This window comes from Vombatus ursinus, unplaced genomic scaffold (assembly GCF_900497805.2).
Source record: "Vombatus ursinus unplaced genomic scaffold, bare-nosed wombat genome assembly UNPS02014838.1, whole genome shotgun sequence".
In the NCBI taxonomy this organism is placed as follows: Eukaryota; Metazoa; Chordata; class Mammalia; order Diprotodontia; family Vombatidae; genus Vombatus; species Vombatus ursinus.
Window position 1 is genome coordinate 2,392,710 of NW_020954616.1, and position 15,301 is coordinate 2,408,010.

The window sequence follows — 15,301 nt, forward strand, 5'->3', positions numbered from 1 at the left end:
TCTAGGCATTTTCCCTGGCTATTTGCCATGTGTGAAAAGCTCTCTCTTCTTCTCCTCCTGGTTTCCCTGACTTCCTTTAAATCCCAGCTAAAATCTCACCTTCTACAGGAAGCATTTTCTTAACATCCCTAATTTTGATTCCTTTCCTCCGATGATTATTTCTCATATATTCGGTATATCTCTTCTTTGTAGATACTTGTTTGCATGATGTCTTGCCAATTAGACTGTGACTGCTTTGAGAGTATGGATTGTCTTTTATTCCTCTTTGTATCCTTAGAATTTCATAAATGTTTGCTGACTGGCAAAAAATATGTACAGTGCATAGGATTACCAAGGAAGTAAATTATACTGAAATTTTAAAGCTATAAAAATATCTAGTTCATGGTATATGCATGTAAAAGATTTAAAATCTTTGATAAATTGAATTTAATTGCTCTTTGTATGCTTCATAGAGAGAATCATGTTAATTTCATAATTAAAACCAAATTCAGCATTTATTTCAAAGAAACAGAGTATTAAAAGTTATCAAATCATATTCCTCACGTCAAATTTCTTTACTGTAATAAAAAAATGTCTAGAAAGCTTAGGAATCATGGTAAAGATTATGAGATACATGTGAAATGGAGGGTGTCCATTCTAAACATGCTGTTTCAAGCAGTGTTTGTAGAATTTTATTGAAATAAAGAGGATTTAATGATCTGCATTAGCTGTTTCTGAGAGGATTAATCATGATCAATAGGTAAATATTATGGATACAGCATAATATATAGTTAGGGTGGGATGGGAAGGGAGAGGCAGGACACCCCAACTGCCACAGTCTGGGGTTGGAAATCCTTCTTTTTTCCTTGCATACATCTGGAAAGGTTTCCTGGAGAAGAGAGGTATCTAGGTACCTTTTGAGTGGTAGCAAATAAATGACTGGTAGGTTAGTTCAGAATGTCTAGAAATAAAGTAGAGGTCTGAGAGGAGCAAAGAATGCATGTAGAGATACAAGAGGTCCTTTTCAGTCCTCTTCAGTCTTAATGTATTCCCTCTTTAAAACTCAAAATCTTATGGAAGTGAATGTTGAAAATTAAAAATAAATAAATTATCAAAAAAAGAGAAAAAAAGTCTTCTCTTGAAGAAAGCACAAGAGAAATTAGGACTTTATGTACAGTTGAGATTTAAGTTAGACACAAAAAAGGACTCTTGAACAGTGAAGGGAGGATATAATAGTAGGAAAGGAGGTAAGACAAACCTCACCCATTTATGACGTAGTAGGAGTAACAATTTGGATTTTTCCTCCTCTGGAATACAGTTTGACACTCAGAACATGGGACCAGGGCCAGAGTCTTGACTAAATTATGTCAATAGATTCTATACCCTTAAAGTATAGAGGAGAGGAACATGTCTGGAATTGGTACCTAAGGGCCTTTATCAAAGGTCCTGAAGCTGATGAATCAGCCAGAGAGTAAAATCAACAAAGTTTTTACATTTCCCAAGAGATGAGATCCCTACCCTTGAGAAACAATATACACAGTGGCTCCTGTGGGGCTGGTATCATTGGGAAGGAGGGAGGTCCTGGGAGTGGGAAGGAGTTTAGCGATTCTTAGAATGTCCAAGACATACAAAGAGTACAAAAGCTGGAACTACTGGGAGTCTAGAGATGAGTATAGAATGTCCCAGAAGCAGGAGATCTTTTACATAATTACATAACTCAGATCATCAGGTATGAAAAAAGGAGAAAGATAGGAAGACACAAGGGAAGGATAATGGTGGCAGTGAGGACTGGAGCTATGGTAGGGAACTTCTTGTTTGATCAGACAGCAATGATATAGTGGAACTAATGCTGGCTAGAATCTCACCAGTTCTGTGTGACCCTGGGCAACTTATTTAAACTATTTGAGCTTTGGTTTCCTCAGGGATTCATAATATCTGTTCTGAATAACTGGGGAATCATTGTGCAAGATAACTTCCCAAGTAAAATGCTTCACAAATTGTGATATAAATGTCAACTATCATTATTTCACAGATTCCAAGTCTAAGGAGATGAAACTAGAACTGTAAGGGTGCTAGTTCTGACAACCCCCCCACCCCCAATTGTCCTCTCCATCTGTAACTCTCCCCTCATAAAAATGTGGCATGTCAGAATTGGAAAGGACTTTAGAGATCACCGATTTGTTCTGGATAGGTCCTTAAAGAGCATCATGGTCAAACATCATTTTTCTGGCAAACAAACTGAGGTCGACCAAGAGGAAGTGATTTGCCCAAAATCACAGAGCTAATTAATGACAGAAGAAACACTAGAATACAAGACAATGCCAATTTTATTGTTTCCTGCTGCCTCTCTCACAAGCCCTCAGAAAGAAAGCTTTCTCTTTTTATACTCATTAATTGGTAAATATTCATACCTCTGCAGCCTTCCCTTTTAGTACCCTAATATGGTTCCTCAACCTGGGTTTGGGGGTATATGCCTCTATGGATTCCCATTTCCCTTTACTTTCATATCTCTTTTTCTTGATCTTTTAATTCCTTCACCAAGTCCCAAAGGGCAACTTCATGATTGACCCTTCCTGTCTCTAAAAAGGGTGGAGCAATGCCTCCCTTTATATCTGATGGACAAGGGGCTTCTGGCAGTGAAGAAGGTACTTCTCTCAGAGAGCAACAGGATATTTTTTGTAAGAACTTCAGGGATCCAGGGATCAGGGATGGTATGTGTATTCATGTGTGTGTGTGTGTGTGTGTGTGTGTGTGTGTGTGTGTGTGTGTGAAATTGAGGACTATCGAATACCTTTTAGTGGTAAGGAATGAGTTGGGCAGGGACTTTGGCCCAAGACCTTGGAATCCTGCCTGGATGACCTTTGGAGACAACAATCATGGGGTGTAAAGCTCATTGAACTTGGTATCAGAAAATGTGAGTTCAAGTTGTGACACTTAACACTTACTAGCTATGTGACTTTGGACAAGTCAGAATCCATAAGCCTTGATTTCCTTCTTCATCAAATGGAGATAAGAATAATTTTGCCCATGGGTCTTCAAGGCTGTTACTCAGAAAATACTTTGTCAAAGACTCCATGAAACGAAAGCTCTGGTTATTTCCAAGTTGTTCAAAGAACAGTCTGCATACTTCAGCTTAGAATTTTTACTAACTACAGTAAAAGTCCTATCCCTCAGGATGTGGAGGTTACTCTGAATTCCCAAAGTCTGTGCCAGTAGAGCACAAAGCCTGGCAAATTTTAACAAGTTATAAAGGTTTTGAGCGTGGACAAATTGTGTCTTTTTATCTGAAAAACCTCCTGGCTAAGTTTGTAATTTCATTACCAGCTGAAGAAATTTATTTATTTATTTACTTATTTATCTCTTTATTCATTTACTGACTCTCTTATTTGTTTGTTTTTGCTTTAGAAATTCATCATACTATTTCTTAAGGCATAGAAGAGCCAAAATCTGCATTAGTGGAAGGAAAAAAAAATTACATGATGAAATAATTGATCTTTTGATTGGATGGATTGAGTCAGAAAAAGGGAGAATGATCCTCAAAGAAATGAAATGACTTGGCCATGGTCCCATAGCTTGTAAATAGCAGGTCTGGGTCTAGGAGTCTTTCACCTTTCCACTAAACCACTTAACTTTCTGACCTTCTCTTGCCTCTTTTTTTTTTAACCCCAGTCCTGTAAACCATGAATTGTGCTAACCAAACCTGGGTCCAGAATTTTGTCCTAGTTGGCTTCACTCCTACCCAGTCCCTGCAAACTCTTGTTTTCCTGGGTGTCCTGTCCATCTACCTCCTCACCTTGGCTGGTAACCTATTCATCATCATCCTAGTCCAGGCTGACTCTGGGCTGGGCACTCCCATGTATTTCTTTATCAGCACCCTGTCCTTCCTGGAAGTCTGGTACATCAGCACCACAGTGCCCACACTCCTGTGCACAGTGCTTCATGGGCCCTCGCCTGTCTCTCCTACTGTCTGCTTCACTCAGTTGTACATTTTCCACTCATTGGGTCTGACTGAGTGTTACCTTTTGGGTGTCATGGCCCTTGATCGCTACTTTGCTATTTGTCGCCCTCTCCACTACCACAGTCTCATGGGTGGCCGGGTGCGAGTCTGGCTAGCATCGGCCTCTTGGGTGACTGGCTTCTCTGTGGCTCTGGTACCTGCCTGCCTCACTGCCTCCCTGCCTTTCTGCCAGATGGAGATTGCTCATTACTTCTGTGACCTTGCACCACTCATGCGTCTGTCATGTGTGGACACTGTCTGGCATACATGTGTCCATGGGGCTGTGATTGGTGTGGCTACTGGGTGCAACTTTATCTTGATCCTATTCTTGTATGGGGGCATCCTGAGGGCTGTGCTGAGGTTGCCTGCAGCTGCCAGCAGGGCTAAGGCTTTCTCCACCTGTTCCTCCCACATGATGGTGGTGGCCTTATTCTATGGCTCAGCCTTTGCTGTTTATGTAGGGCCCCCCAGGGGCCGGGCAGAGGTCTCAGACAAGCTCATTGCCCTGATATATGCCCTGCTCACCCCCTTCCTCAACCCTATCATCTACACCCTTCGCAACAAGGAAGTGAAGGAGGCTGTGAAAAGGGTCACCCATAGGCTTTGGGCAGTGCTGAAGGGATGCTGAATGGTCTTCAGCTGCTAGCCTAGCCCTAGGGGTATTTTTGGGGATATTTATCCAATTGGGTTGTCATAGGATTGACTGGATAGCCAGTGCAAGGGTCAGCCAGTCAAGGAGTTAATCCACCACCCACAGGCTATGTTTATACACCTTGTGTTTGGAAATGCAGAGGAGTAGTAATGGCCCAGGATCTTGGGAAGTACCCAGTCTGACGACAGACACAGGCTCCAGATATAACAACCACAACCACAGCCATGATGGTAAACTACATTTGTAAAACTTTTTATGGTTTACAAAGTGCTCTCACATGCATCATTTCATCACAGCCTGATACAGCACCAGGAGTTAATGCAGTCCAGGCATTATTGCGTCATTTTACAGAAGAGGAAACTTATACTCACAGACAGGAAGTAACTTATTGAATTGCAGAGCTGAAACTTGAACCTAAGTCTTCAGACACTATGTCCCGTTCTCACTCTCCTTCAGGAAGCCTCTTGGGAAAATTACTTCAACCTCATATAGCCTGAGTTATCTCTAGAGGGCATCCCTGGGAGCACTGGGAGGCATCATGCTGGAAAGAAGACCTTAGCATTTTAGAGCTGGAAGGCACCTTAAAGATCATTATGTCCAACCCACTTGTTTTATAGATGAAGAAACTGAGGCCCAGAAATGCCTTTTACAAGGTCACAAAAGTTGAGAATATAATATAATATTATATGTACACATATGATAATAATTATAATGTGTATATCACACTTAGCTGTGTACCAGGCACTGGGTTAAGCACTTTGCAATTATTATCTTATTAACTCCTTTAGTTATCTTACATTACTCTGTTGGTGTCCTGTGTTAGGCATTCTCAGGAGATTGAAAAAAAAAGAGTTGATGGATTTTGGGGGGAATGAGGAGTCAGGATACATTCTGACCCTAAAAGAATACTTCTACAAAGCATTGTCTATCTACACAGATAAAGAGTGACAACATGCACTCATTTATTTAAAATTTAATTTTTTTCAAATGAACATAAAATCTAGTTTCTCTCCCTCTCTTCTCCTCCCTCTATATTTACACAACTTTGTGCCTTACAACTATTAAAAGCTTTACTTGCATTGTTCGAGTTCCAGGTGTGGAGTTAGGAAGACCTGAGTTCAAACCTTGCATCAGACACTTAATAACTGTGTAACCCCAGCCAAGTCACTTAATTCCTGTTTCCCTCAGTTTTCTCATCTATAAAACAAGGATAATAATAGCACCTACTTCCCTGAACTTTTGTGGGGATCAAATGAGATAATAATTATAAAGTACTTAGCACAGTTCTTGGCACATAGTAAGTGCTATATAATTGTTGCTCAGTTGTATCTGATTCTTCATTAACCTTGTACACGATACTGTCTATGGAGTTTTCTTGGAAAACATACTGGAGGGGTGTGCCATTTCTTTCTCCAGTGGATTAAGGAAAACAGAGGTTAAGTGACTTGCCCAGGGTCACACAGTTACTAAGTGTCTGATGTGTGATTTAAATTCAAGTCTTCCTAACTCCAGGACCAATGCTCTATCCACTGAGCCATCTAGCTGCCATATAATTAGCTATTATTATTATCATCATCATATCTTTTCTGTGAGATAGGTAGCCTAGAAAAATAAGTCTCAGAATCACTTGCCCTAAATCAATTTAGCTTAGTTTGACTCAATTCATTCAGTTCAACAAAAGCATGGTGCTAGGTACTGGGGGATACAAAGAAGTACAAACAGCCCCTGTGCTCAGTAAGCTTCTATTTGACTTGGAGGACATGCACAACCTATACAGATACAAATAATTCAACTTAATTTGAGTAAGCAGAAGGTACCAGAAGCGTCTTTTTCAATGTTTGCAGTACTCTTTAGTTCAATCTTAAACAGAGCCGAAAATAAGGTGGGCTTTTGCCCATGGTGCTAAAGTTTAGAGGGCACTTAAATTTCTTAATAGTAGAAACAACTGAAGTTGGCACCTCTATTGAAAGAATGATTAGTTGAAAGAGGCACCCCCCCTCCCAGGCAGCCTGTGCTAGGTCTCAGGTGTTCTTCTAAGGATCAGTGTTACAGTGATGTGTTCTTTCCCCATACCCAAGTGAATTTGTCGTAAAAAGTTGATTTAGGGCCCTGTTGATGGTGCTTTCCCTACAGTAGGTCTGTGAATGTTATAGACAATATGCACATTCACAAGCCTATTTAACAAGCATGCCATATAGGCTTTAACCCAAATCACTGATAAGGCCTGGGTGGCTAGTTTAGCACTGGTACCATTCGTTTCTCCTATATGGCTTTATTTTTTTAGATCACACCCACTTTTCTATATCCAGCTACTTTTCTAAGCCTACATTTGCTCCCAAATAAAAATAGAGTATGCATAGAGTAGCACCTGTAGCTCCAGGCACATAATTCAGCAGTTTCGCCCCCACCCCCCCATGTAGGCTTGTATCCAACATCACAAAATACTAGTATTTTAATACTTAAATTGATCAATGATATTATTAATATGGTCTCTCTCCCTCCTAACAGAGTTGCTCATTGTCCATTGATGCTTTCTCATTCTATGTGGTTCTTGCTCATATCCTTACATAAAAATTTTTCACAGAAGATAGGACCAATGTACTAGACACCTTCCTTTGGGTCTTTTCAACTCAATTCAGTTCAGTGCAATTCGATTCAAAACACAGTTGTAGCTGGTCCTAGACTAATCTAGCTGTCTCTTGTTTATTTTATATGAGCACTATGTTGAGATTTCTGCTCTGCTCTCATTACACCCTGACTTTTATTGTATAGAATGTCCTAAAAATCTTAGTAAAGCTTAAAATTTCATTAACATTTTTGGGTAACCCTGTATTTATCCATTTACATTATATCTCTCCCTCCTTCCCTTCTAGTAGAATGGAAGCTCTTTGAATCAAGTCACAAAGCATTTATTAAATACTCACTATGTGCCAAGGAATGTTCTAAAGGGTATGAATTTTTATTTAATAAATCTTTGTGCAATTGTTATGATCAGAGAAACTCTTACCCTCATTGTCTCTTACTAGAGTACAACACATTGAATTTGTATTCCTTGCTTTTCATGTTTAGTTGTGTCTGATTCTTCATAACCCCATTTGGGGTTTTCTTGGTAAAGATGCTGGAGTAGTGTGACTTCCCCAGAGTCACACAGCATGTAAGTGTCTGACTCCAGATTTGAATTGACTGTAGGCTGTGAGCTATCCATTGTGCAATCTAGCTGTCCAGTACTCTTCTCAGTACCTTGCATAATAAATGACAGACTCTCAGAGGCAAAAGAGTCCCCTGAAGCCATCTAATCCAACTTGTACTTGAGCATATCACTCTACAACATCAAAAATAAGATCTTGGGATCCTTAAAGATTCCTTGGACTTTTTCGAGGGGCCCTATGAGGTCAAAACTATTTTAATAATAATACTAAGATGCTTTAATTTCTAACATATTAAATATCACAATAAATAGAACCAACCACACATGGTCTTTGGGGTCCTCAGTAATTTTTAAGCATTTAAAAGTTTCCTAACCAAAAAGTTTGAGAGCCACAGGTCTATAATGTGACTGGGAAGTGGTCATCCAACCTCTCCTTGAAGACCTTTCATGACGATGAACTCATTACTGTATTAGGAATGGTGCTCTTGTTTTTCTGTCTTTTTGTTAAGTTTGTTTCTTTGGATAACTGTAATAGTAGGAAGTTTTCCTTACATTAAGCTAAAACTTGTCCCATCACAAATTTTAACCATTTCCAATAATTTTGCCTTCTGGAGCAAAACAGAATAAGTCAAATCTTCTGTTTCTCTCTGAGGAGAAGGACTAGCTGTCTTGATCCTGGCCCTCTCTGGCCATCTATTACCCTTGCTACCCTCCCTTATGATGAGCCCATCCCTGATGAGTTCATGATACAATTATTGACTCTAAGTTTTGACTGACTTACAGTACAACTTCCATTCTGTTGTCAGCTTCTGTCTGTCTAGGTCAGTGTAAATGTTTCAGACTGAGCCCTTCAACTTCCCTGGGGGAAGGGACTGGGTCTGTGTAGCTCTGGACAGCCAGGCCCTAATTAGTATGAATAATGACTGCCCTGAAGTGGTAGCATCATCCTAAATCATACTCCATATTTCCATTAACGTATTTTACATCATTATTACTTCAAAGAGTACAAATTCAAATACATGTGTAGATGTAAAGTCTTAGTGGTATTGATGGTAGTGGTGATGGTGTTTATGATAACCTCTTCCATTTCCAAGTTTTTATCATTCTCCTCTTACTGGAGTTATGGGGATTGGGTAGGTTGAGAGGGTACAAACTTAGGTGGTAGCGCATTCTCTGTTACTGGAGATGCTCAAGCAGAGATGGGATGATCACTTGTTGGGGATGTAGAGAGAATTTATGCTGCAGATAGAAGTTGAATTGTAGAGACAGCTAGTGGCTCAGTGGAAAGAGCATTGGACCTGGAGTCAGGAAGATCTGAGTTCAAACCCAGCCTCAGACACTTCCTGGCTGTGTGACCCTGGGCTAGTCACTTACCCCTGATTGCCTGACAAAATGGATCCACTGTAAAAGTGTGAGAATTTTCAAAATTGTTTGATCTGCAAGGGAAAAAAGAAAACAAACAAAAAACAAAACAGATCATTGATGCAGAGCTCTGAACCAATGGCACTTTATTAAAGGGCCCACGGCTTCCCCTAAAGAAGTGGACCTCAGATCTTTCTCATAATCTGAGCTGTCCCCTTCCTCCAAAGCCTTTATTTTATAATGCTAATTACATTAAAGGTGAAGCAGACCAAAAATACAGAATCTCATTGGTTGATAGACTTCTAGGAGGGTCTACACCAAATATAGAATCCCATTGGTTGGCAAATGGACTAGCAAGGAGACCTTAGCAGACCTATCTTGATCTTTCAGGAGGTCATACCAAGCAGATGAGCACACCCATAGGTTGGTAGAAAGGCAGGCCACAAGCCTGCAACAAGGTTCACTGATTGGCTATGTGCTCATGATAATCTTCCCATGTTTGGCAACAGAGGGATGACAAGGGACAGAGGGGCAACCAAAGTAGCGGGGGGGATGGGAAGGTCTTTCAAAATAATTGAGTCACTTTCACCAGCTGGGCTTGTTCACCATAACAAGGGAAAACAAGAATGGAAGTCCTTTTGTCAGCTTCCTGTAATTAAACAAGTGAACTTACGATGTGAAATTCACAGGTCTGAAGTCTACTATCAGAACTTATAATGACTACCTGGGGGTGGGGGTTGGGAGGAGGTGGGGAGAGGAAACCTGTGGCCTGGAGGCCAAATGTGGCCCTCTAGGTCCTGAACTGTGACCCTTTGACTGAATCCAAACTTCACTTGTTCTGTGAAGTTTGGTTTCAGTCAAAGGACCATACTACAAGGGCCACATATGGCCTCCAGGTGGCAGGTTCCCCATCGCTGGGGATCCAATAAATCATCTATCATAGAAGAAAATAGCAAACCACTCCAGTATCTTTGCCAAGAAAATCCCAGATGTAGTCATGAAGAGTCAGATAGAACTAAAAAAAAGTGACTGAAAAGAAGTTGGGCTAAATGACCACTGAGTTTTATTCTAACACATATTCTATTATTTTATTTGTGTCTGTCTCTTCTAATCCAACCTCCTAACAGTTGCTAAAAAAATCTTCCCAAGGCACAGGTCTAGTCAAGTGGTTCAGTGACTCTGTAGGAAAAACAAACAAACAAACAAAAACCAAACTCTTTTTTTAAAATTAATTGATTTTGATTTATGAACAATCACTTCCATATGCTCTTGAGTTTAAGATTTTTCTCCCCCTTCCTCCTCAAGACAGTGTACAATCTGATATAGGTTATACACATACATCCCTATTAAACATATTTTCACAGTAGTCATGTCGTAAGTAAGAATTAGAACAGAGGAAACAAAACTCAACAGAAGAAAAAAAAGCTAGCAAATAGTATGCTTCAATCTGCATTCAAATTCCATAGTTCTTTCTTTGGATGTGGATAGCATTTTCCATCACAAGGCCCCTGGAGATGTCTTAGATCCTTGTATTGCTGGGAAGGGTTAAGTTTATCAATATTAGTCATAGTACAACGTGGTTGTATTTGTGTACAATGTTCTCTTGGTTCTGCTCACTTCAATTAGCATCAGACCATACAAATCTTTCCAGGTTTTTCTGAAGTCAGCCTTTTCATCATTTCTTATAGCACAATAGTATTCCATTACATTCATATACCACAACTTGTTCAGCCATTCCCCAATTGAAGGGCATCCTCTCAATTTCCAATTCTTTGCCACCACAAAAAGAGCTGCTATAAATATTTTTGTACATGTGGGTCCTTTTCCCATTTGTATGATCTCTTTGGGATATAGCCATAGAAGTGCTATTGCTGAGTCAAAGGGTATGCACATTTTTATAGCCCTTTGGGCATAGCTCCAAATTGCTCTCTAAAATGGTAAAAACCAAACTCTTAACCTGGTATTCAAGGCTTTCCACCATTTAGATCCAATTTTCTTTTTAACCTTATTTTATATTGCCACTATTAAAGCATAATATGACATTAGTCTAGGATACCAATTGTTCCTTGAACTTGATACTGTATCTCTCACCTCTGTGCATCTGCATTAAGGCCTTCTTTGACTTCCCCAATTGTTAATACTCTTTCTTTTCTTCAAATTACCTTGAATCTCCTTTTCCTTGTGTAGCAGTGATGTCACCCACTCCCCTCATAACCTCCCCTCCCCAATGTTATCTCAAGTTTGAGGCAGATTATTTTATGGCTAGGCACTGGCATTCATGCAGAACCAAAGCTCAGCCAACCAGAGGCCATATTAGTTCAAAATAAAAGTATAGAAGAGCTATGTGGAACTGTGGTGACAAGATTCTTTTCAACGATTTGAGTGCCACGTAAATCAAATTTAGAGTAAAACCTAAGGGTCCAGCAGGAGCTGATCTCTGTTCTAGTTCTTTTGTTCTGTTCCACATTAATGCTTTTGTTATACATTTATTGCAGCAAAAAAAATTTTTTTTTTGCTCAGTCTCTACATTTGTACATGCTCTCTCTTCCTCGGGATAATGTAATTTTTTTTGAGAGTAAGGACTCTCCTTTTTGTCTTTTCACTCCAACACATAACACAGTGTCTTTAATGAGTATTTTTAAAATGTTTGTTGAATTGAAATGGCTTAGACCTTTGGGGATCCCTAAGAACACTTTCTACCTACTGCTATCTTTCCCCTCACCTCAGGGTGGGGCTCTGCTTGGTGAATATGGAGAAGGTTTAGCAACAAATTCCTTTCATCTCCTTCCATCTATCAAGGTACCCTGCTTCCAACTCTCTGTACTATCCATAATGGCCCATTCTAAATAGCATGACCTTAATGGAAATCTCAAGACTGCATTAGGAACTCATCCCCCACCCCAGGTCCACAACAAGGTCTTTAGATCACATGGATTGGGTTCAATCCTAAGGATCTAATCTCAGAATAGTCAGTACTTTTCTTTTGTTATGCTTTCATCCGTAGAGTGAAACTTTAGTGAAATATATAATACAAAGTCTAATAATGTCTAGGGTTTCACTCTATATGGGTAACAGAGTCTTTTTCATAAAGGGTCAGAGTAGATAATATAGTTATCAAGTATGGAACAGCTTTTTATTTCCTTTACCATGGAAGATTCATAAATTGCAAATCACAGTTGCATATGAACAAATCCAGGAAACATAACATGCTCAAAGAACTCATTCTCTAGTCTCCCAGGAAGGCTAAAGACTGCACAAACATTTTTTTAATTCACCTTGGACCTGTACCATCTGAACAACTCAGCAGTATCATGGAGGGGTGGCCGTGCTTGGCTCTGCTGTTCCCTCATGGCATAGCCTCAGTGGTCTAGCTGCAGGATCTTCCTGTTGGCCATGCTCTGTCCCCTTGAGAAATATGGTGTTAAGGAAAGTTCCCTCTGGGCAGCTGGTGCTAGGGATATGCTAGTAAATGTATAACAACTAACTCTCCAGGAAAAAAAAAATTGGCTGGTCACATTTTCAAGTTTAATCTGTATTATTAACATTGTACCCACCATTTTCTTAAGCTAAAACAATCAATTATTTTTAAGTCTTTGCTAATTTCTTAGGTGTAAATGCTCATACTGAAAACTTAACAACCAATTCTCTAATGCTCCAGCACACCCCTGGCTGTTGCTGCACTTGAATTCAGGGATTCTTATACTTGAGGTTACCCATGAGTCAACTCTTCTCCCTCCTCTATTACACAGGAATTTTTGGTTCAGGAACACTGTCCTTGAACTTCCCTCTCAGAGCAACCACAGATCTCCCACTGCCAAGTACTCCTGTTATATCATAATTGCTCCTCCTGGTATTTGCAGGATAGGAGATTGCAATTACGTCTGGAAGTCCAGGGTAAAGAAAGCATATAAACCGTTTTGCCTTTTGTCTGTCACATTCCAGGATGGGTTGGTGCATGGATCATTATTATAGTGATGCCTCCTCCGACAAGAATCTGTCCTCCTTGCACTCAGTCATTTAATCATTAAGAAGCAACTCCAATAACTGAGTTCAATCATATGAGTTCACTGTGTCCCTGAAACAAAGGACTATGGGTGTATATCTCTCAACAAGGGATTAGCTACATGGAAGGTGTATCCTTTTGATAAAGGCCCATACCCTGTACTCTCCTCAAACTGATTTGGGGATTCATTAAAATTATGACCTCTGCTATATATGCAACTAGTGCCCAGCCTTTGCCTTTTTTATATTGGGATTAAAAGCAGATTTGGGACCCACAGAATTTCCAAGCAACAAATTCCTGACAGACTTAGGGTGGGGGAGTCTCTAGAAAAGTTTTAGGCTGAATGAATTTGAAAAATATTGGCTCATGGTATTAATTTCTCAAGAGTATAGATTGAGGAATTTATGCTGGAGGCTCCATGAATCTACTGCAAAGTTGTATTTTCATCACTGCAAGTTAAACTCCATCCCCAAATACGGATTAACTTGGATAAAATTCCTCCTAATTAATATTCCCAAAGGGGATGAATGAATAAGTATTTATTAAACATTTACTATGTGCTAAGGATGAGGATACAAATACAAAAATGGGGAAGTCCCTGCCTTCAGGGAGCTTAAATTCTAATTGGGAGAAACAGAATATACAGTGAAATGGAGGACTGGTGGTTAGAGAGAAGTGTTTTGGTTTGGAAAGCAAATAGAGATGGTGAGTAGACCCATAAGGGATAGCCTTTCCAGTTGCAATGGTAATATTGATTTAATAATGATTCCCAAATTGGTATACTGAAGAAAGGGGCCAAGATTACACAGAGGCAGAAAAGATATTAAGGTATAAAGTGAAACATCACTATGTATATATATATATATATATATATATATATATATATATACACACACATACATACATATATACATACAATATGTGTGTATGTGTGCATATATGTGTGTGTACATATATATACATATATATATATATATATATATATGATTTTGTGAGGCACTTACTAATTTGGACAACATTAGTCATAGATTCCAGAGTTGAAAGGGTTAAAACCTCCAAAGAGACCAAAAGGTCTCGGCCTAGGAGAGTTTAGCAGTACATAGGTTAGAAAAATTTTAATGATGTTGTAAAGCTATACTCAGTTTTACTGTGATAGAATACATCTATGCAAAAAAAAAATAAATCTATTTGCATAGTTTTAGGCTATTGACTTGTAAAGGCAATAATAAATTAGATTGGGAATAATAAACAGTGGAAAGCCATTTATTAAATATTTCTAAGAAAACAGCACTTAGAAGCAATAGTTTATTGCTTCAACTATCACTGTCATCATAAATAGAAGTGTTCCTAATAGAAGATATTAGCACATCAACAGTGCCTTCTTAAGGGATTCCTGCCCAAGTTAGTCTGAACAGCTCCAGCTTCTGTGAGTTTCCCATTTAAGCTCTACTAGTTTCAGAATCATTCCTTCACATTCAATAATTCTGATGAATTCAACTTCTCTGTGACCATTTTTACAAATGAAAAGTATGGGTAAGCATCTGTCATGGTAATGTTGAATCCCATTATTCACAATGGCTTTAACAAATTTAGTTTCTGGAAACTTTCTTGCTAGGAGAGGAAGATGCTGATTAAGCAGCAAACACAATGGGATACTTGATCTATACAAGCGGATTATAGCCCACACATCATTTTTTGCTTTTGCAACTTCTTTAAAAAAATTATTGGTCAGGATTCGACAGACTTTCAGTGTGAGAGCCTCACAGGAAAATTACTAACCACCACATTCCTTATTATTTCCATTGTAAACCATGTAATCTTTATGACAAAGGGTTGCCTTGAAGTGGTTTACCCAAATAATAATGGCCGAAGAAAGCTACTGTCTTGACCCAGGGAGAACTTTAGTGAGGCAGTATGCCATAGTGGGGAAAAAAAAGAAAAAAGAAAAAGAATAAACAACACTGAATTTAGAGGCAGAAATACTGGGTTTAGAGTTCTGCTTACTAGCCATGTGACCTTACCACTTAACAAGTCGTTTAACTTCTTTCATTTTTTTACCTTTTTCATTCCCTCCTTTCTTCCTTCCTCTCTCCTTTCCTCTTTTCTCTTTCTTTCTCTCTTTCTTCCTTCCTTCCTTCCTTCCTTCCTTCCTTCTTTCTT

At 39.2% G+C, this 15,301-nt stretch overlaps 1 protein-coding gene across 1 annotated transcript; it reads left to right on the top strand.

Moving 5' to 3' along the window:
* Positions 1 to 3,659: 3,659 nt before the first annotated feature.
* Positions 3,660 to 4,604, top strand: LOC114026401 (olfactory receptor 6N1-like). Its single transcript, XM_027840092.1, has one exon. It carries the CDS (start codon positions 3,660 to 3,662, stop codon positions 4,602 to 4,604), a length of 945 nt encoding a protein of 314 aa, XP_027695893.1.
* Positions 4,605 to 15,301: the final 10,697 nt, after the last annotated feature.